This window comes from Seriola lalandi, unplaced genomic scaffold (genome assembly GCF_002814215.2).
Source record: "Seriola lalandi dorsalis isolate HSWRI2012SDOR001 ecotype SW California unplaced genomic scaffold, Sedor1 jcf7180002054420, whole genome shotgun sequence".
Lineage (NCBI taxonomy): Eukaryota > Metazoa > Chordata > Actinopteri > Carangiformes > Carangidae > Seriola > Seriola lalandi.
Window position 1 is genome coordinate 54,249 of NW_019524973.1, and position 23,624 is coordinate 77,872.

Below are 23,624 nucleotides of genomic sequence, written 5' to 3' on the forward strand. Positions count from 1 at the left end.
GATATACAAACTTTTGTACTTGCCAAGCTTACATTCAGGCCAGTAGATGGCACTCTTCACATGAAGCATCAAGATACAAACCCATTCTCTAACCACTTTGCTGAGAAAGTAAAGTCAAAACCTCCATCACTGTGGGACTTACCTCCGGTACTTGGTAGTTGATTTCTTCAAGCAAAGAAGATATAACAGCATGGGAATTTTACTTACTGAGTATATCACTTACTGACCACGAGCTGTACACAGAGCCAGGTTTCATTTTATTGCGGCCATGATGGTTTTTAGTGTCTTTTATAAAGCAAACATAGCGCGAACACAGCCAAGTCCCTGTAGGTGGGCAGTCTGTTAAAAGCACGTAACGCTCACTGTTCAGGTTCCTCCCTGCACGCCCTGTTTCCTGTTCACCTGACTTCCGATATTGCCACAGGTATGAAAAGTTTTTGCGGGTGTTTGTTCCCTAGTTTTCTTTTCCTATGCTGCTGTTATACATGCTATCCTGGAAAAGACTCGGCCGGGTTTGGGCTGAGAGATTCGGCTGAGGTGTGGCCAACAGGTGGCCTGGAGACTATAGTCCAACAACCCACAATCAGGCATTAAGTACACCACACGTGCCAGACTCGGCCCATTACCAGTTCTCTTATTCATTTCATGCCAATGCCAACCCTTCCCTTAGATGCAGGATAGAAATGGATAATATGACTGCTCTTCTATTAAATGACCCATTTAACACAACATGAGTACTCACATTGACATGGACATACAGAGCATCAAGGCAGGTCATCAGTTAGGATGTCACTTGTTTGTCTGTCTGGGGCATTGGCAGTAGCTTGTTTTACCAGCGCACAAATGACACAAAGATCCACTGTGATCATGCAGCATTTACTGTTATTGGAAACTTTGTGGCTGTGAGAATGAGTTAAACAGAAACAGATAAACAGAGCAGTTAAACAGCTCCCCACTCTTTGTGACGTCACTCACTCTAGCTGCGAATATTCAGCCATATACACACTAATGTAAAACTCTGGAAAGGTTCAGAAACGTTCATGAGACTTAATAAAAACTATAAATGGGATTTCTATGGATGTTAAGATGACTTTACCTATACTGTTCTATAAGATCGAGAATATCACTCACTATATGATTTTATCCTTCGGCTGTCAGCACTAGGTGACCCGGTCCAGGCTGGTCCCATCAGTCCTACCAGTCATCACGGCCAAAATCATATTCATAACCATTGTGTGTTACCACCTTAACATATTTGCCATTTCTGCTCAGATGTAACCTAAATGTTGTGTTTACAGCTTGTTTCTGCTGCCCTCAAGTGGGCAAAATAAAATCAGTTAGTGCAGGTTGAATTCCAACAAAAGCAACAGAATGACCCAAAAACCTCAGATCTGTATGTATGATTTATTTTATTCAACCATTAAATCACTTATACAGGACTTTAGAAACATCCAGATCATCATCCATCACAATGTATATTTCCCCAGCAAAGGTTCACATTCCAGCACCATACACACAGATTTTTTCTTATTACAAACATTAGAATATGCTCTGTGCACTAAAAATGAAAACACTACTGAATGTATCTTATTTAAACAATCCTTACATGTGAAATCTGAATTAAAATTATTATAGTTATGAGGCCACAACATATCTTCAGATATCAAATCAAAAGGGTATAGAAAGCAAGCTAAATGCATAGAGATGTACAACACTACAGTACTTATCATTAATTTATCTATCAAAAGAAAACTTTCTAAAACTTAAATATTTCATAAATTTGGAGAGGGCTAGGCTGTAGTGTGTTTCATATTTACATCATCCCGTGTGTATAGACCACCAACCTGTGCCATAAGGAAAAGATTTCATAGGCTACAGGCCACATTAAAAATGAAATGCCCAAGCAGAAATGTGGATCTACAGTATGTACATAAAATACAGTTTGGATATTTGCAATAGACATCAGTGTGTGGGGAAGTGCATCTTTTGGTGCTGTTTACATGAGTTTGCTGGTGAAGATATGTGAAAGCCACAAAGGTGTAGAGAGTAGATGTTACAGTGCTTTCCAGGGCAGGTGAGGCAACCCACTGAATGACAACAAATATACGATAAAGATCTATTATGTACAATAATTAACAACCAATTATGGAATGATTAAAATGTTTTTTTGACTGCTGGGTTGGAGTTGTCCTCACTAGATAATGATTATTACTATATTTCCTCACAACTGACCTGTGTGTGTGTGTGTGTGTGTGTGTGTGTGTGTGTGTGTGTGTGTGTGTGTGTGTGTACACAGCTAAATGTGCTCTATACAACGCTGTAATAGATATGAACATATGACACAATTTCACACATTTCCATTTCAAAAACATCAAGTAATCCATCAGCAGTACTTCAGTCTCTCTTCAGTGACAGAAAAAAAAAAAATGAAAACAACCTCAAAATATATGATTTAGTGACAAATATCACTGTGAATAATAAAGTGCTGCTAAAAAGATAGACTTTCCTCAAACAATGTATTTAAAGAGAAGAACCAAGTGATACAGCAGTCACAGACAGCAGCTAGGCAAAGTAAGCCAGATGTTTTTTTCCCCACCAGCTACTGTATACAACATAGTACACAACTGAAAGACAGAGAAAGAGAGAGCTACACAATACTGCAGTATTCAGTGTACAAGGTACAGAATGAGCCTCGCACCAGAGCATTAAGTGTCCACCTCCTATGACATATAATGGACCTCAAACGGGTGACAAGCACTTTCAGGATAATGAAAGCCTTTCCAAACGCTGAAGTTCATTTTGGTCCCCATTATTTCTTTTCCTTTTTCTTTTCTTTTTTTTTCCTTCTCTCACTCCTCTGAAGATGCTTTGTAGTTTTCACAGAGGAACAACATGCAGCTCCTGTTTGTGTGAAAAGATCCAGACAGCTATCAGGCTCCACAACTCATAGACACTTAAAAAAGTGAAGATCATCCACTGACAGAAGCTTTAAGTCTCGATCAGGCGGATCTGACCTGGAACTGCTCCGGCGTGATAAGGCTGAAAGGCTGAAAGGCTGAAAGGCAGCCGAGGCTTGATTGTTTTAGACAGGCACTTAAACTCACAAATGTTCTGGATTTTGCAAGGCAGATTTTTGGTTTCGTGGCTGCTGATTGTGGGTGGGTACTTATCTCATGTCATAGTAAAATGGGTGGATGATTTATTTATTTGACTTCACTGCCAAGTTCAGCGCGACTGTGCAGATGCTGTTCAATCGTGCACAGACCCAGCATTAATTCCATCAGCTGTCCTGTTAAAAAGGAATGGTGTAAAAAAAAAAAAAAAAACATGAATGATGAATGAATAAATCTCTTGATATATTATTTGGGCAAAGCTTTGTCTTCATGACAAATATAAATCAGATTAAAAATGACAAAACGTGTCAATAATGACAGTGACAATAACAAGTAAAAATGTGTATAATATGTGGAGTGTTACCATTAAAATTTCATGAAGCAAAATTAAACTCCTCACAGTAAAACACCAACATATGGGAGATTGTGTACTCAGTAACTTAAAAAGGTGCAAACATAAACTCATTCTGTTTTTAAGGGCAGTGCCCCATCTGGTGGAGGGAGACAAAGTCGAGCTATGCAGCATCTACAGTGCTAGGGTCTACAGTGATACAGCATTACAGTATGATCAACACAAACAGGTAATTTTTGCACAGTGAACAGATCTCTACAGCTACAGTGCTGACTGTAGCAAACTGACTGTGTTGTAACAGGCTACAAAGAACAGAGCATAAGCACATGTCAGTAATATATTCAGTGAAAAAAAAGTTATTTTAAAAAAAGGTTGGTTGGTTGATGTAGACACTCCTTTTCCTTCTTTAAAATATTAAAAATCTTCCCCATCTATCCTCAACTCCCCTCTCTACATCCGCCAGGCGACATAGTGCCCATTGAGTTTTTTTTTTCTTTGAGTGACATAAGAGGGGCAGCAGAAGACGTCATGTTGGAGAATCACGCACAACTGTTGGTTTGGTTATGACGCCTGAAATGTGGTGACAGTGTGATAATTATTCTACCAAAGGACCTGTCTACTTCTAGTTAGTAGACCTTTCTCGTCCCTCCTCGGTCTGAGAAAGAGTTTGTTAGAAAGTTAAAAAAAAAAACAAAAACAAAACAGTCACTCAGAGCTGAGAATCAGCTCCCAGGCTGTTGAGCTCCTCCGGCGAGTGCTTTTCTGCCCCTGTGGCGGCCGTCTGGCGGAAGCCGGCCGTGATCTCGTCAAACGTCCGGCCCTTAGTCTCTGGGACTTTGAAGTAGGTGAAGACGAAGAAAAAGAGCAGCAGCACAGTGAAGATAACAAACACGTAGGGGCCACAGGCTTCCTGTAGAGAAGCATCAGAGAAGAAACAGAAATTTAGTGGAGTCCTACTAGACTTCAGCCTGACATGATCTGACAGTGAGTATGTAAGAAGGATTTATTTTACTTGGAAACATACATCTCAAACATAGAGAGAAAGACAACATGTGATCTTCATTTTATTTTTAGAAGTTTGGTAGGTTGAATTTTTTACGTATCTGGGAACTAAGCAGCCCATCCCGCTTTGTGGTCAGCTTCTTTACTGCACTGTGAGCGAATGATTTTCAGTGTGAAAATGGTTGATGATCAAGTTGCTTCAGTCAGTTGAAATATAACACATGTGGGTTTTTTTGTGAATTGGCCTGATGATGGGGTAAAAGAGCACAACCCAAAATGTTATGACTAATTGTGACTGGTTATTGTGAACGGCTAGTTGTGGACTGATCGCAAACATAAATTAAAAATTAAAATTTGACAAATTTGATTTTAAAATCAAAGGTTTTTGGTCCAGCTGAAATGTTGCCATCCTCTGGCTGATTAGTGTAATTCAGTTATTTGCCTCCAACACACTGAACCATCACTTTAATTTCTGCTAATACTGTCTAATTGCTAATTGTGAAAGTTGTTCTCCTATAACTTATTAAGGCCATGTAATGACATGAAAGGCAAAGCGGATTATGATTTGATCAGTCACAACTTGAAGCTCTCAGTCTGGCCTTAACTGGTCAGAACAGAAGAGTGAAGTGTCTGTTTTAAGTAGGTAGAATGGACTCGACAAACCCAGCCATCTTCTTATATAGTTAGCATAGTAACACTTTTGAAGGTCTGTAATTTCATCATAAGAGAGCAATGGTATCTAGTATTAATTATAGGTAAAACACTGGATATTGCGTTTCTAACTGTTGTCCTTCCAGTGAATTCTTTCAAATGAATTGCTATTTTGATTTAAAGAGTTTTTGAGCATGCAAAAGTTTCCACTGATTAATGAATGTTTGAGTATTTACAATGGAGCCATTTTTATCCCTCTGAAAACAATCGCTTGTAAATTTAACTATAAATCCTAACTAAAAAGACTTTGCCTCATTTTCCGTATAATTCAAACCAAATAACATAATTCTTACCAAAAAGTTCTTAAGAAATAACACACCCATAAAACAGTGTCCCTTCACAAACACAGATGCTAGATCCAAATGTTTTCTCTGGTCGTTTTTTTCTACTGACCTCTACATACTGGAAGCCCATTCCCACGATGAAGTTGGCAGTCCAGTTGGACAAACCAGCCAGAGCAATGGCTGAAGGCCTGGGTCCCTGCGAGAACAACTCTGCCACGATGAACCAGGGGATAGGACCCGGTCCGATCTCAAAGAACGCGACGAAGGCAAAAATGGCCACGATGCTCAAATATGACATCCACTTGAGCTGCTCCTACAAGGACAGAACACAAGAAAACAGATTGCTTACCACCATTTTTAAGACAATCACTGACATATCTAAGTTGGCGTAAGCAGGTGTTTGTTGACCTACCAGCAGAGCCAAGGCAATTGTCATCAGGATGGCAGCCCCAGCCATTCCCAGCAGCCCCAGCAGGTGCAGAGACCTACGTCCTGCACGTTCGACAACGAAGAGCTAGAATAAAAAAAATAAAATAAAAAAATAAAAAGATTCTCACATTGTGTGACTGCAAAGGGATTTCTGAAATATGCACTGCAAGAACACACAGAGCAATTACTAATTTACTGCCTCAGATACGTCCAAAAACAACAATCAAGTATCTCGAAAAGTACTAAATCATTTCTGGGTGAAGTTATTCCTATAACTTGTTGCTTAACTAGCTTTTTTTTTTTTTTTTTACCTTTACTGTTATGACGATTTTACTTTCACAAAATACTTTACTCTGTACTCACCGACACCACAGTAAAAGCTGTATTAACAACACCGGCTCCAATGGTGGCATAGACGGGCTGCTGAACCCCGGCTTTCTCAAAGATTCTGGTGGAATAGTAGAATATCTGAAAGTAGAGCAGCCACAAAGAATTAACATGAGGTGGTTTTCTTTTTTTTCTTTTTTTTTTTTTTAAAGTTGACATCTAGGTATGCTTAGGATCTGAAACTCACAGCGTTGATGCCAGACAGTTGCTGGGAGAGCTGCAGGATGATGGCGACAATGAGCGGCTGGCGGTAGAGGGGTGACTGGATAAGCTCTATGATGGTCACCTTTTTCTCCCTCATCATCTGCCGGCTCTCTTCCTTCATCTCCTGCATGTCAGCGCTCACATCTGTCGTGCCTCTCAGCTTCTTAAGCACTGAAATGTGCAGCGAAAGAGCAGATTGTTAACTACGCAAGCTACACTATTTCTTTTACCCAGTTTGGCTACGTGTTTCTTCGTCATTTTGTTTTCTTTTTGAACATTTCAGAAGCCATTTGGAAATCTGTGATAAATCTTGAAACTTGAGAGTTGTTAATAATGTCAACTTCATGTGTGTGAACTCACCAGTCTTGGCCTTGTTCTCTTCGTTCTTGTTGATGAGCAGGAAACGGGGGCTCTCGGGGCAGAGAGGCAGCAGGACGCACTGTATCACAGCTGGGACGAAGATGAAACCCAAGAGGAGCGGCCACAAGCTGTCGTTGCCCATGATCGACTCCATTCCAAACACCTAAAAACCAACCCAGACACACACAACCCAGACATGAACCACCTGCAAAGCATCTAGAATGCATTTGCGAGACTTCACTATCCACATTGCAGAAAAGTGAAGTTATCCACCAACCTGTGCGATGAGGATGCCGAGGACAATGCCCAGCTGGTGCAGGGTGCCCAGGGCTCCTCGTAGAGACGTTGGGGAAACTTCACCTACATACATGGGCACGAAGCCCGTGGAGAGGCCGGAGTAGAGGCCGACCACAAAGCGACCAATGATCAGCATTTCCCAGGAGCTCCCCATCTTGGAGAAGCCCATGAGAGCAGCCGCGATGAAGGACAGGATGTTAGCCATGAGCATAGAGTTCTTCCTGTAAACATCAAAGAACAAGTTGAACTTAAATTTAACAAACTGAATTCAGACAGGCTGTCGGCAAAACTTACATTTACAGATTTGCATGCTGACATTTGATTCATCAAACTGTTCTGTGATGTGTATTTTACTTGAGTCTTTCTCTTGTGATTGTCATGTACAACATGTTTTTTCTTTGCTTTTTGTGTTTGTGTTTTTCCACAGAAAATCTGAAATTATGACTTTTCCAGAAAGGATTTTATTCACTTATTACCTTCCTAAGCTGTTGACGAAGAGTCCGACGGAGAAGGAGCCTATGATGCCACCGACAGAGAAAATGGAGACAGAGATGGACCAGATGGCCGTTAGGGAGCTCTTGGTGATGGGCTCCTCATAGCGCTGTGACCACGTGTCATTAATGAAGCCCTCAATGATCTGCAACAGTTAAAATAAAGAGACACATTTTTAATGTTTTTGTACAAATAAATAAGAAATTTGCCGTGAGCTGGCTGTGCTGACCTCATTCCACACTCGACTATGAATTTGATTATGTTTTTATCATTTTCCATAATGAAACACGATCACAATTTGAACTTGGGGGCAGAGAATTGTCATTATAGAAGTGGTATTATGTCACAGTTTTAATTTCACCATTACAGTTATTACAGCTTTATGTTTTCCTCTTTTTCTCTTGCTCAAGCCCATATGTTGAGCTTGTTGCTGTGTGACCAGCTGATGGCAGCAGCATTGTATAATCATTACCATTTCCTGGCAACCAGGAAGTTTGCCAGCAATGATTAAGTGACAAGTTTTTAGTCCCACCCCCCTCGCTCTCCATTATAGGCGACTATGTTGACAAACACACCCAGAAGAGTTGGTGACCAGGTTTCAGCAGAAGAGCCTGTCTGTTTATGTGTGCGTCATAGTGACACGTCTCAAATGATTCAGAAAGGTCACCACCCTGTCTGCAGCCTCCAACAACTCTTGTGACTTCAGCAGTATGTCTCTGACCCCCAACTAACACCACTGCTGTTACCAAATGTTAAATCTGTCTCTGTCATGTGCCTCTGCGATAATGTAACATCACCCTTTTTTGTTGTGAAACACTTGGCATTTGGCCTAATGTCAGAGCTCTTGATGTACTAGAACGCAATGATGGCACGCGGAATAAATACTCAGCAGTGTCCCAATGAACCAGTTAGGAATGGTAAGGCTGTCAGTTGTCAAGGGCTTTCCTGTGGTGCAGGAATACATACGGACACTTTGACGACGCCCTTAACACATATCCACTATTAACTTCAACCCACAGGACCTCACTTAGTGATAACACAAGTGTATCATCATATACTGCACCGTACCCCTGACCTTCACCTTCACATCTACCCTTTAAAACCTGCTCTATTTAGAAGAACTGATCTCTGGGTTTATACTTTTGCAAGGAAGGATATAGAGAGCCGACATGAAACTGCAACTTCCAGTTTCTGTTCCAGAAGTCAAAAACACTCCCTCAAAATCTCACTGACATTTGTAACTACAGGCTTGGAACAGAGTCTTTCTCAACAATATGTCATGTGACTTGCTTCATTTGTTTAGATTCAGATGTTAGTTTTGATTAAACAACAACATCAGATAATTTTTCAAAAATGTATGTTTTTTAAGGGCCTTTAACATACATACACCATTTCCCATAAGCCTCAGATGTTCCCAGACTACATGTCGCAGCTCATGATCGAGCAGGGGTGTCCCGTTTAGCTCAGACATCTGTAATCTGTAATAACAGCAGGGCAGAGAGGAATGAGTGAATGAATGTTGCAGACTTCAGAGATAACAACCTGAGAGTCGAGAAAATGACTTTAGAAGAGGTTTCAAACAAAGTTTCGATGCCACAACTACCTGCACTGCTGCACTTGTACATTTTTTTTCATGGGAGCTGTAGTTTTTTCTTTTTTCTTAACTTATTAAAAAAATAAGATTTCATGTTGATTGTTGAAGTTTCCATCTAAATTAAAATTTTCCATCCACTACAGTTATGTGAATATTAGGAGTTGGCTGCTTGAGATTAACAGTTGGTGACGCCAGTCGGGTGCCACTTAACCACTGCAGAAGAAGAGGGTGCAACGAGACTATGTAATTAAAAGAGTGTCAGTCTGAGAGTTTCATCTGTGGCCGTTTTTAGTTTCTTCAGTGGAGCCGAAGCTTCAGTGTAGATTTAATTCACAGGCTCCTTTATAATTATTTCATAGCTACTTTTTACAGGCAGTGTACGGGGTCTGAAGTATCCTTGTTCCAGACATCTGAATTGCCGCCTCGATCTCAAATACAATGAATGAAGTGAACTGAAACGGCAATTCAGTATTTATCAGCCTACAATGCCAAAGTGATGAACTGAATGGCTGATCTTGAAGAGTTGCATCATTATTTTGTGTTCTCTCCCCCAGTCTAATCTGAATAGGCTGTGCAGTCCAAACCACCAGCTGGCTCAGACCGCACAATGAAACAAGCCATCTATTCATGCTGTCAGACTGTCAGCATATGCTGTTGAAACTGGCTGCTGGACAGATTGTCAAGGTGAGCAATTTCTTCAGCACGCACACGGAGCAAATAAAATGATTCTAACAAAAGAAATATCATGTTTCTTGTTTTCAGGGCAATTTATACTTTTTTACAAAATGGTTTTGAATTTTAAGTACGTCCAAAAAATAATCATGCCCCACAGGAAGCACTATGAATTATTTTTTTTAATGTATCGCTTCAGGAGGCGCAACGCACCTAAATGAATAGCTAGAAACTCAAGGAAAGAAAACCCTTCAAAACAGCAGAATAGTGTGTTTAAGGAAACTGTAGAAGGCCTAAAACCTAGTACCAAAGATGTTCCCAATATTTAAGAAGGAGAAAAAAGAAACGGAGAAACAAATGAGTTCCTTGATTACATGACTTGTGGAATAAGGATAGTAAGCGCATGCTGAAGCAGGTGGACTTGGGGGAGGAGGAGGACGGCACAGCGAGTCCTTGAAACAGTGTGTCCAATCAGAGACGCTCCAACAACCCCAGGGCCTGCGTCAAAGGCATGAGCAGCATCACTTCACTGCAGCCTTTATCACACACTGGAGCACAGAGGGTAGACGTGCCAGTGATAATCTGAAGTGTTGTTGCTATATAAAAGTTGCATTTGCACAGTTATAGCCTCTTAAGTGGTCGTGAACTAATAAAGGATTAAGATCCTGTGTTGAGTAACTTTTTTTCTGCACATGCAGTCATGATCGGTCTTGAACACGTGTCGCAGCTCAGACCTGGGAGTTTGAGTGTGTGAGAGACTAAAGCTGAGTATTGGGAAGGGGAAACAGAGCCAAGAGGGCAGGCTCATACAAGCCCAGTGTGTAACAGTCGACATATTCCCCGCCTCCCCCTCACTGTGCAGCCCCTCACTCAGCCACTCACAATGCACTCGCTGCATGAGCTCCATGAAGAAGAACACGTGCCGTATTCATGGGGGAGTAAAATCTTTGCCACAATAACAACTTCAGTCTTCCTGGGGCAAAATACAAGATTAAATCATTATGAAACACCTATAGGTCTGGATTACTTTCTGGCAAGTAGGGACAGACTTAGAGCCGCACTGATCAGCTGATTAATAGAAAAAAGCCATTATTCTGAAAATATTCATTTATATTTCAGCTTCTCTGTTTTATTTTATTTTAAACTGAATATCTTTAGGTTTTGGACTGTTGGCCAGGCAGACGTTTTAAATTGATTTGTCTAGAAAATAATAGGCAGATGAATCAATACTTGAAATAATTGTTATTTGCAGCCCTTGACAAACTTTACTCATTTATATCCATACTCTACATAACATCTCAAAAGGCTTCCTAATACTGAGTTTCATCATTACTGTTATTGCACAATCCATGACAACTGGACAACTTTTGCACTATTTTCTCACACTCTGAAATTCCCTCTTCAACATCGGCTACCCACTACTTCTCTTTATGACTGAAGAAGAAATGCATACAAGATCATATCTTCACCCAGACTATCTCTTCTGTTTATTTCAACATTTTTACTCTTACTCAATACAATAAGGGAATATCTCCCCACTTTTCAGAGTCATCTGATGAAAGCTGTTCTCTTTAACAAATGGTCCTTCACATCAAAGTGCAGGGTAGCTTTGACAGTATGATGATAGTGGACGAGCAGTCCAGGCTGTCCTCAACACTGCAAACACCTGTGGGTGTAGCTCACTGTGACAGTCTGTCTCTAGCAAACTGAGGAGTCATAGTGTGTCAAAAGGGAAATAAAAAGAGCAGGCAGAGCTCTGGCCTATCTGGTGACACACCTGTGACCTGTGAGACAGCTGTGTAGCTGCAGGGTGTGTTCAGACCAACGCAACGCAAGTTATTTAGTCACAATGCAATATAGACAATCCCAAGGAAATCAATTTTTTATTGTACCTGTCTGTTAATAAAACCTACTGTAGATTTAGTCTTCAGGGGGTAGGAAAACATCTCTTCTATTACCTTGTTTTGTTATGGGGATAGGTGACTGTCTAGCTCCTACATTTAATTTCCTCTGAATGTCTATGTCTAGATTTTCCCAGCCTGTTAGCTGGTGAGCAGAGGTCCATGTTTGGTCATGGACACACTCTTTTACTCAGACTCTGTTAATACAGATGTCCTTGGACCTTGGCCTAAATGTAGCTATTATTAGCTACATTTATCCCCCTTCCTTGCCCTCCACTTTCTGTCTTCTTTTCCAATCCAACAAGTGACTGAAGAGCAAGCACTGGGACTAGGTTGGCAGGGAGGGTGATGTACTGTATGAATAATAGCATGCAAATACTTCACACTCAGGACTAATAGTTTCCCAGTCGGCTAAAACAAGCCTTACAATTGTTGCGGAGATGCTGCTTGAGCAGTAATGTATTGCACACTGGCGGTAACTCACCTTTTGGGGGGCATTGATGACACCAGTGTTGTAGCCAAACTGCAGAGAGCCGATCACAGCTGTTCCAACACTCATCAACAATGGGAACGTTATTTGCTGCAAGTGAACAGAGGGTAGAGGAAACACTGTCAGTGAAAAAACCAGCTTGACCAGTTTATCAACATTTTATCCAGTCAACAAATGGATTCATATTTCTAAGAGCTGGAGTGAATGCAAATAGTATGATTAATATCTGCAACATTTTTGTGGTTGGAAAATAAGTTTTACTTGATTATCAAACCCCTTCACATGTTTTTAGGACAAAGCATCCACTATTTCCTTGTATCACTGACTGTGGTTTTTGCCCTGGAAAGTTCAGGCTGGGCAGCCTCTAATTTTAACTTCACCATGTGTTCATAAACCATATAATGAATGCACTGTGAAAAATATCCTGAAATATCTTGAAAATAAAAGGTATCAAGCCACATTCTGCAATGTGGCGAAAATGGATAGCTTATAAAAGATGCAATGTGACACGTGAATGGATGGGCTCACGAGGAGTGTTGGAGAAATGGACACAGCCAACTACTCAGATCGACACCTGTTCCAAGAAGCATGAGTTATAAGGACAACATTTCCAGTGTAAGATCCTGGTTATGTCTTTCTCTATCAGTTGATTTTATCTAGATAACTGAGTTAATCTGCTTGCAGTAACAGGTCCAGGTCAGACCCCAGGTGTTTTCATGTTTTATGGCACGTTATTGTCTGTGTTCCTGGTCCTGTTATTGCAGAGTTCATTTTAAGCTTGATCTCAGTAGAGCCCAGTAGATTAGTAGAGATATTCCTCATACCAAAAAGTTAATAAACCAGAGCGAAGTCTGTCACCGTGTATTTCCTCTTTCTCTTCTCAGACAGACAAACAGCCTCGAGCCACAATTTACCTTTCTGTTGCTGTCCATCCAAATCCACTATCATTTCTACTTCTACTACTTGTAATTCTGGGACGCTCTAAGTGCGTGAGTTTGGATGGAGAACTATGAGTTTGCGCATGTACATCACATACTCAGATTTATCAACCTGAGAGTGCACGTACTTCAGATTAAATTTAGAGAAAAGCAAACTAACTATTTCCATCTTTAATATCTTGAAATTAGTCATCATGTCTGGATGATTAAAGTTTTGCCTTAATGTCCTGTGATTCACACTAGATAGGTTCCTTATGTTATGGCAACAAAGGACCTGACCTTCACCAGGGTTGGTGTCACTTCGAAATCTCTTTTCTTTATCATGGACAAATAAAAAGACCAGAAATGTAACTTCTTCCTAAAAAACTGCCTGGATACAAATACTTTTATTGTTTAGATGAAACCTATAAACTTCCAGTAATTGTTCTTATTTAATCTGTGGACCACGGTGAGAATGAACACAAAGCATGAGTATCTGAAGTCTCTGACCCATCGAGATATCAATTTACTGCATAAACAAACAGGAGCTTGGTAACATGTCCTCGAGCAAGCCGCTGAGCAGTTGATACCTGCTTACTTTAACTTACACCTTTACAAATGTGGTATCACTGAATATCAGTTTTAATGGTCACTTCTAATATTATTTAACTATTATTTATTTAACATTTACTCATGTTTTCTGACACTTTGGGGCAGCAGAAACAATCTGCAATCAACACTGACATATTGTCACTTTTCAAGTCGAAATAGATAAATTACACCTACACACACATGGAGTCATGTTTCTGTCAACCTGACGAATGTTAATGTTAAAATTTTCCTACTATAATAATCCTACTAGCTCTGTTTTCGGTCTCCGCCAACTTCTGGGGAAAATACCCGGTTCTTTCGCTGCTAAATGCTCTTTTATATTCACTAGATAATTGTTAACTTTGTCTGTCTGCAGACTGGTGTTGAGCAGGCAGTGCACAGTGACTTTGTAAGAGCTTTCTTGCTGAAAACATCTGCCTGCAGCTGAAAAACAACGCTGATGAGAGCGGTAAGGGTGAACCAAAACGGTAAAGTTGTGGTGCCAGAAAACCAAAACAAGCTGAGGGGTGCTGAGAAGCTCTGCAGAGCTGAGGGGGAATTACAGAGCTGGGTGATTATTTCCTGTGGGTCCACCACTGTGACGTACCCCTTTCACATACAAGTAATCATTTGATCCACTGTTACAAAAAATAATAATTTTCATCAAAGCTGCTTTAAGTATTCGTTCATTTTTGCTAAGTTAAAAGTGAGTACTGTCATTGTGTCTTGAGGCTGATTCCCTGAAATTTTCATTTAAGTTTCAGATGAAGAAGATAAACAAAAGGAAAGGCCCCACCAGGTTTCATTAAAAGGACAGTCCGGAGAAACTATTTGAACGGATTGTGTGTGTTCCTCTGTAATATCAGCAAAGTGCTGCAGGCTACTTTTAAGTAGTCAGTTTTCTCTGACGGAGACATCCGGAGACATCCCAGGTAACACACGAGCTACTTTTTTCCTGTGGGCCAGAATTTCTCCCCTGCATAATGAACAAGGAGGAGAGCAGAAAGAAGAGGAAGAAAAAAAGCTCTGTGTGTGTGTGTGTGTGTGTGTGTGTGTGTGTGTTTGGAGGCGGTCACTCCAGCATGCTCAGTCGAAAAAAGGGGCCTGGCTAGAAACACCAAAGACCCACCCACGCCTCTGAACCAATCAGGTCTCTTGTTGTGGAGGGTCAACAAGTACACGACAGGACTGTTTAGGCACAGTATGTAAACACACACACACGCACACACACGCACACACACACACACGCACACGCACACACAGAAATACACTTTTCAAGATCGCAGGCTTAAAGGAGCCATGCTGTCGATCTGAAGACAAACAAGAGCTGATGTGATTGAGTGAAAGCTGCGGCTCCACTGCTGATCAGAAATGAGGATTCAGTGTTCTACCAGCTGCTTTTTTTTTTTACAATAAACAGAGAAATCTTGTCGGTCCCCAATGGGAGAAGTCATCACTGGAGTCTGTGTAAGCCCCCTCTCCCTCGCCTCTGGGGAATAGCTGGAATTATTTGCAAAAACTCCCCCTGAAAGTGGATGTTTGAATCCAGATGCAAAAGTGGGGACGGCAGTGTGTGTTAATGTGAAATGAAACACTCCTCTGTGACATCTTTACCTTTAACCTACAAGCCAGGAGGACCTCCCTCAACCTGGCCTAAGTGCACACATAGAGCTTGGACAGGCTAATGTGTTTTAGGTAAACATATAGTAGTAACTATGTTTAGGGTAATCTTTTAAAATGTCATAAACATGTAAAGCTTTCATCTAAAACTGAAGGAAATCCAAATGCTCTACTGTTGATAAATGGTTGCTGTTTATTGGTTACAGTTAAGATGAATCAGTTTAACCTGCTCTGCAACTTTGTTAAATACCAAAACAAGAACGTAGGTGAGATTAATAAAGTTCCCTTTACAAAAGAAGCCGGAGGCAGCAGCACAATACAAGACCTCCTCACCGGGGAAACAATGAAGTCACACCCAAAAAAGAAAAAATTAGCCTTGAAGCCACCCTTGTGGCCAGTCCTCATCCCGTGGCTTGGATCTCTACAGTACCTTTCCTGATCCTCGGGGCACGTTTACCTCAACTGCAGCTTTCTGTTGTGTTTACATTTGTAAATGGAGTTTTTGTATTTGTTTACTTACACATGATGGCTTAGTTAGCCATTCGCAACGACCCGGAATTAGACTGCATACCACGCTAATCTACATATAGCTTTAAATCTGATAAGAGGAGTAGGATTTCACTCTGTGAGAATGATTGTGTTTTTATAAAAGCTGATAACAGATATTAAAAAAAAGGTAAAATAAGTACAACTGTTTAAATTCAATTACATTTTTTCCAATTCATAAAATGTTATGTCAAGGCACTTCACACAGTAAGGTCCAGACTTTAAAATATTAAAGAGAGAAATCCAACAGCTCCCACAATGAGCAAGCACTTGGCAACAGTGGAGAGGAAAAACTCCCTTTTAACAGGAAAGGAGGCCTCGACCGGTTCGGTTGAGAGGAGAGACATGGGGGAGAGAAGAGAGAGAGAGAGAGAGAGAGAGAAAGAGAGAGAGAGAGAGAGAGAGAGAGAGACAGAGAGAGAGAGAGACTAGAGCTACTGTTGTGCTCAAGCAGTGTCAGACTTGGTTGTTATAATTTACACTTCAGTAACATGGAAAAGTCTATTATCGCCGTTAATCCAGCCTATCCAGGTCTCAGTGACTTTTTGTGCCTTTGAATTGGCGATGTAAAAAAGAAAAAGAACTCTATGACTGGCACTGGCAAAATGCTGCCTCAGTAGACAAACTCAGCTGCCAAAATCCACCAGCATTTGGTTGGAGTTTGGTGCTACTTTCGCACCCTTCTCCTGAAAACCAAGATTGCCTCTTCCAAGATTGAATCAATGAACAGTGTGGTGCGTTTTCATGACTAAATACATGGACAATTTTTTCAGGAGTCATGTTAAAAAGGATAATTTTATATAAAAGTATCAGACATAATTGCAAAAGCGCTTGGTATGTTGAGATCAAGGGATTCATAAAAGGTAATGTCCTGCTTTTTATGCCTTTACATCATGTAAATGCCTCCTAGAGTCAACAAACATGCATGCAAATGTGTCCATTTTTGCATGTGCAAAGTAAAATGTGATGGGTGTGAGCGGCAATAACACTTTTGATACTAGCTTAAGTTGCTCAGCATCACAGCCTCTCAACTATTATTAGGTAAACAGCAACTGATAAAGACCATATTAATAAAGCACAGGATGCAAAAGAACTAGGAGAAGATCTGTGTAAACATTTACATACTAGCTCACATTCAACCATGCAATCCCTCTTTTCAGTCACATAGACAAACCATAGCGACTGTTGTTGGGTTAGTGACAATACAGTACAATGAGGAAGTTAAAAAGATGAGCAGTTTTCTCCAAATTAAGATATGTGTGACCACAACAGCTTATATGAACCAGTGTTTCACTGTTTATGTTTGAGCCAGGCCTCATCCAACATCCAAAACCTTTTCAAACAAAGTTGATCTTCATGTTCAGTTGATGAGATTCAACAAACATCAAACTGGACTCTGTGTCCTCTCTTTCTAACTCTGAAAGTACTCATTAAGTTACTAAATGTGATTCTTTTTACAGTAAAATACATCTACTAATGCTTGAACCCGCAGAGAGCAAAACAAAGACACTTGAGACACAAGCAAAGTCAGCTGAGAGGGTGTGATGTAAATTCTTTAAAACATGAGGATGTCGCGGTAAGTCTACTATTCTAAGAAGACTGAAGAATGTAAACAGGAAATTCAAACTCCTGCAAACACTTTTAAGAACTACTGAAGCAGATAATCTTCATATAAATGCCAGTAAGACTAGATGAGGCAGTTTGTAGGTGTGTTCACTTTACATTATTAGTCCTCTTAAATGTGGGTGGATATCTACTGTCTGCAATGCTGAATTCCTCTTGTGGTATGTTTAAACAATCCATCTGTGCCTCTTAATTATCAAACAAGGAGGAAAATTACATTTTGTTCAAGCAGTAAAGTCAAAATAACAGCAGACAAATGGAAAATATTAAGGCATCTACGAAACTAGAAAGGAGGTCGATACTGGATACGGGAGAGGGTGTATTATTTATGATTGATGTCTCAACAATAATGAACAAATTCTCAAAGCCTGGTCTGCAGTTAAAACATTCACTACTCTATATTACATTACTTTATTATCTTACTTTTATGTGTTTACTGTTTTAATAGTTTATGACTCAGATCTAGACTCACAGAGGCTTCCACTGAATTAAGCCCGACAGTTTTTATTCTCTGCTAAATAAAAGGCAGAAGCACACAATTCTCTGTGATTCAGCTCGGTTCACTTCCTCCTTGCCAGTTTGCCAGCTTCGTTGCAATGGCCTACGCTGCAACCATCACGTCCCTCCACACGTCATCTCTTCAGTCTCAGCTTACACAGCTGTAGGGGAATCCAATATGTGCCTCGAACTCACCTCCACCCTCTTTGCTCTATTCAGCCTTAAAGCCTCCTCATCCTGATCTGAGCTGAGCTGGAGTCTGTTCCCAAATAGTTTTAATGCTTATTTTAGCCTTTTTGGTGTCGCAGAGCAGAGTGTAATTCATACCGGTGTCATTAAAGGTATTGAAGTTGTAGCCCATATATTATGACTGATTCATGCTTATGCTTAATTTGTTGTAATGCAGTGTTTTTAAGATTTTCTGTTTATGTTTAAATAGTTTTTTCCTTGTGATTGATTAAGAAATAAGTGAAAGTATGAAAAATTGCAAAGCAGAACAAAGGCATTGTATGTGTGTTTATCTTCATCTGTTTTACATTTCTGGCAAATCTCAGGTACATGTGCAGCTAAAGCTTTCTTCCAAGGGGAGGTATCCCTGATCTCTACAGGAACTGTGGGCAGGACCCCTGATCAATCATGTAATAATATGAATGGAACAGGCAAATTTGACAATAAAATTTGCCTTAGTTTCTCAAACAAGCTTTTATTAAATTGACTTTACTATGAGTTCTGTGACTGTAAAAGTGTCCTGATACTCCTGGTTATTAGTAACCTGTATTTGACGAAACAACAAAGACAAATAGCTTAAAGATGATTATTTAACTGTATGTGCTGCATATACTGTTAGTAAACACAACTGTTAAGTGTTTTAATGTCTTATCTGTGAGGAGCAATGAGACACCAGCCTGTCTGTAAAATCCGATTAAAATGTTCTTGCAGTTGGGCTCCATATTTGGGAATGTCGGTGTCTCTAACACAAACAATAGGTCTGTGGTGCCTCATTATTTTTCATATATTTTTCACTAGAGACTGTATTTGCAGTTTTTCATCACGATAATATTGATAATAAGGAGGATTTTATGACTGTGTGAACAGTTGCGATCATTTAAGGTTCGTGCTAAGATTTTTTTGGGGCTAACAGCGGATTGAGACAACCAATCCAAGCCCCCCCCCCCAACAGCTATGAAGAACAGACAGAAATAAGAAGATTATCAATATAATTTCAATACCACTATCATATAACACTATATAACAGTAGAACAAGTAAATACAACAGCATAGAGGTACGACATCTAATAACTGTAATTATCAGATCAAAGAGTAAAACTGCTTAGGATCTGGATATTTAAAATCTAGCTTACACTGTGAAATGTCAACAAAGTATAATTTTCCATGTAGCAAATCGAGAAAATCTTGCATCTAGAAATCCTGCAGCCTAGATAATCTATCAGTCGCATTTTCAGATACTGTGACCCTATTTAGCTCAGCTAACAAAATACATGAATCAGACGCAGTTGTCAAAAAAGTAACACCCCTGGTCAGCTGTGATTTTATTAAACCAAACTAACACTCAGTTAGTTTAACTCAGACATTAAATGAGGCCCACAGAGACAGCTATGCCCTGCACCAACCATTTTATTTTATCCAACAGTGATCAGAGGTGTAGATCAGTACAGTGTGCACAAAACCACCCTGTTTCTTTAGAAAGCGAATTAAACATGTGCTCTAGCTTGCTTGTTCATCTCAATTAAAACCCTCCTAGATCTGTTAATCCCAACTTTTGCAGCAAAGCCTCATTATGCCTCATTATGACATGGCTGACAGTTACACTCTGAGACATACTGAAGGGAGGTAGTCATGCAGATGAAAGTAAATCTACTGGACTCGTCTTAAGGAGAGCAGGAGTTGGCAGATTGCTGAAAGGCAGAGGATGGAGAGGAATTAAGCCCATGCAAAGTCTGTACAATGTGAGGCTGGTTGTTGGCTCTGGACTCCCAATCAAAATACCTGTGCTGTCGAGTCTGTCAGGAATCATATGGTCAACTGTATGCTTGACCTCAATTAGCATTTTATTCTTTTTTGAAGAAAATTAGAGCTTTTAGACCCAAACAAAGCTTACTGTTGTTCAGAATGAAGCTCTAAGAGGGCAAAAAATGTTAAGTTAGACATCATTAATGTCATGTTTTGATGGAGAATCTGTGTAATTAATGTAAATAACTGCATTATCATTAGAATACTGCTGCACTGGAAGAAGCAAAATGAAATTACATTGTGTGAATCATCACTTCTACCTGAAACAAAGTCGTAAAACCTGGCCAGAGTCTAGTGCGTGCAATCACCACAGAGATGACCACACCTTACCAAAACAATAAGTGATAAGGCAGGTTTTAATGCAAGCACTGCAAATTAAACCACACAATTAATACATCCCTGAATCTGTTTCACTTCGCTGGAACTCAAACTCTATTTATACTTCTTCTTTCAGTATCAGCGCTTTTTCCCCAAAGCTGAGTGACTTGCTACAATTTCCATGTGCCTCACGTCATCTGCACAGACCTAGGCATAACACAAAGCATAAGCCAGGTATGAAAATCCTGACCACGAGATGTTAATCAGCCTGTGCTCAACTACTGTTTAACTACAGACATACACAAACAGCTCAACAATGCTACAAGCAACAAAACAGAAAAAAAAGGCAGTGAAGCAAACAGCCTGGGGTGGGGGCTGGCTTTATCCCCAGGTTTGGCAAATGTCTATTCCCTCAGTTCTCACTTTCTCTGGAAATCTGCTGTGTTGGTGTCACAGTGGAAACTGGGAACAGAAAGAACCATTCCCATCACGTCCGCAACAAATACGTCCAGCTGAAGGGCCACGATAGCACTGTACACATGGTGAGAAATAGCATCTAGACATAAAAAAACAACAGCTAGGGAAACCACTATGTCAGACTGGGCTGCCCTGTGCTGCTCAGCTGGGTTTAATTGGTCCTACATCAGTGAGAGAGTGGGAGGGGGGAAGAAGAGTCAAGTCTCTGGCGTACGTGCCTCAGTGTGCTGCATGTCTGTGTATGTAAGAGTGACCAAAAGCCACTGCAGGATAGAGACAGTTTTATCACACGGAAGATATCTCCTGTTTACTGACTGAGCAAGGAGCCTCACAGTCTAAAAGACACAATAAAGCTTGCATGCAGTGGCAGAATGATGATGGATTAATTCCCAGTGACAATCTACTTCTGATGTGTGTTTGATACTGAGCGTTACTCAGTTAACAGCTATCTTCATTATTTATTCAACAATAATCACTGATTAAATGTCTAAAAGTAGTGAAAAATCACCCATCACAAGTTGTCAGAGCTTAAGATGATGTTTTCCAATGTTTTCTTTTGTCTGACCAACCGTCCAAAACCCAACGCACAAGCAGAAACAATTCATTTCTTGATCAGTATATTAACAAATCATAAAAAAACCAACTGCAAAAACGCCAAACATTAGATGGATCCAGCTTCTCAAATGTGAGGAATCGCTACTTGTCTTCCTCTTAAATAAACTGTGAGTTTTGTTAGGACTGTCACGTTGAACTTTGTATAAACTATGTTGAGCATTTTTCAATATTTCCTGACATTTTATAAACCAGATGAGTAATGCAAAAATAACAAATGAAGATTAACTGTTAGTTGCAGCCCTGCTACATAAATAATAATACAACAACAACAATACTTTCGATACTTTAAGTGGACTGTTTTAATACTTTTACTTTTTCTTCTGTAAAAGTTAGAGAAACTTTACTTGGTATTTAGTATTTTTACACTGTCGTATTGCTTCTTCAGAGTGCTACGTCCTTAATGCCCTTACTAAGATACTGTTATTAAGGCTGTTATAAAACACTATATAAATAGCACATGTCAAACTTCTGTCATGTAGCCACAAGCAGCAGCAGACCAGAGGTCAGCAATGAGGTTAACTATGATAACATGGATACCTTATTTTATTATTTTATAACACTTGATGTTTTAGTGTTGCACATGAGGGGAGATGTCATTTCTCATTTCTCCTGTTTCATTTATGGCTAAACTTAAATACTATTTTTATTGCAGAGAAAGTTCATCACTCCAGGTCTATTACACTGTTACCTGTTTGTGTTTGAGACACAAGCCATTTGCTGATACACGGTCATATTTATTGGGGTTTGCAGGAGCCATCATGTCATTTGTGATATTTGTGAATATTTGTGCAGAAGAGCAGGATTTGGTCCACGTGCCGGAGTTTGCCCAACACAGAGACATAACATTGCATCATATAACCTAACACACACGAAGCATTCATCCTCATACACTATGACTTAAAACATGCTGTGGAAATAAAAAATAATAATAAAATAAGAAAGCTAAAAAAAAAAATTTAACCCCAAAACTATTAGCGCCATCTTGAGTGCAGACACTACGTTAAAAAAAAAGCACAATAAAGAAGATAAAAGCGACAAATTTTAGTTTTAAACAGACTCCTGAGCGTCAGAAATAGTAATCAACAAATAAAAAGTACGGAACAGATAGCGCAAATATCCTCTGCATCATCGCTGCTGACTCTCTGTCACGGCACATGTGGAAGAAATGCCTCATGAAGAAAAAAAAAAAAGAAAAAGTGAACTCACTGAACTGACTTCTGGACAGCGCGGAACTACCAGCATCGGTAATCAAACAGGTCTGACAGGATTGTTGTGATGAAGTGAGTCACAGATAGAGATATAATTACCTTTCCTGAGTCCATGATGGCAGCACTGCGAGGTTAACTATTCTTTCTGGTTTTTCTTTGTCTTCTTTTCTCCTGTCAAAGTTGAATGCGATGGAGGAACTTCCTCTGCTGGGGGGGGGGGGAGGAGGCTGAGGGGTGAAGGGGGTCTCTCGGTGGTCTGGCTCAGAAGTCAGTCATCTCAAAAGGTTAACTTCAAAGTTCAGTCCAGTGTTTTTAAACACAAAGTCTCTTTTTGTTTGTTTGTTTGTTTGTTTGTTTGTTTTGTCTTTAAAAAGCCCACCAGCTTTCAGTTGGAGCTCGCCTCTGTTGGTCTCTCCTGTGTCGTTTTTTCTCCTCAGAGCTGCAGCAGCTTTAATTCACGTCTCCGTGTAAAGTCTTCCGGGATGTAGGCGCGTTCAGTCGCTGGAGTAGTACCGTCTGTTTGGGGTTCATGAAAACGGCTCTTTGGTGACACGAGCGCGGTGACGGTTAATATAATATAGCTGACGCAATTTTTTTGGGGTGTGACCTGAACCGGAGGCCTGTCCAAGTCCCAGCCAATGACAGAGCACAAGGCTTTACACGTAGGTTAATGATGCGGACAGCTGTGCTGAAAGAAGTATTCAGACTGTAGCAATAAAAAACCAGTAGTGGAAAGTAACTATTTACATTCACTATATACGATATAAGGCTATTTTAACAGTTTTGATGTACTTATACTTTACTTGTGTATTTCAATTTTCTGCCACTTTATAATTCTACTGCAGACTCTACTTTCCAGAGGGAAATATCAACTTTTTTTACTGCACTTTCT

At 40.1% G+C, this 23,624-nt stretch overlaps 1 protein-coding gene across 1 annotated transcript; it reads right to left on the minus strand.

The window, feature by feature from the left end:
• Nucleotides 1-1,390: 1,390 nt before the first annotated feature.
• Nucleotides 1,391-23,284, minus strand: LOC111657929 (solute carrier family 2, facilitated glucose transporter member 1-like). Its single transcript, XM_023410269.2, has 10 exons — nt 22,832-23,284; nt 12,283-12,378; nt 7,616-7,776; nt 7,120-7,360; nt 6,843-7,005; nt 6,466-6,653; nt 6,255-6,359; nt 5,875-5,976; nt 5,572-5,775; nt 1,391-4,375 (listed from the first exon to the last, which is right to left on the minus strand). The coding sequence occupies exons 1-10, from the start codon at nt 22,844-22,846 to the stop codon at nt 4,175-4,177; spliced, it is 1,476 nt and encodes a 491-aa protein (XP_023266037.1). The 5' UTR covers nt 22,847-23,284; the 3' UTR covers nt 1,391-4,174.
• Nucleotides 23,285-23,624: the final 340 nt, after the last annotated feature.

What these genes read in the sequence shown, in the direction of transcription:
- LOC111657929 (XM_023410269.2), bottom strand. An exon ending in TTCGTCAACAGCTTAGGAAG is followed by an intron (nt 7,361 to 7,615) that starts GTAATAAGTGAA and finishes TGATGTTTACAG; the next exon opens with GAAGAACTCTATGCTCATGG. An exon ending in TGGGCTTCCAGTATGTAGAG is followed by an intron (nt 4,376 to 5,571) that starts GTCAGTAGAAAA and finishes GCTTCTCTACAG; the next exon opens with GAAGCCTGTGGCCCCTACGT.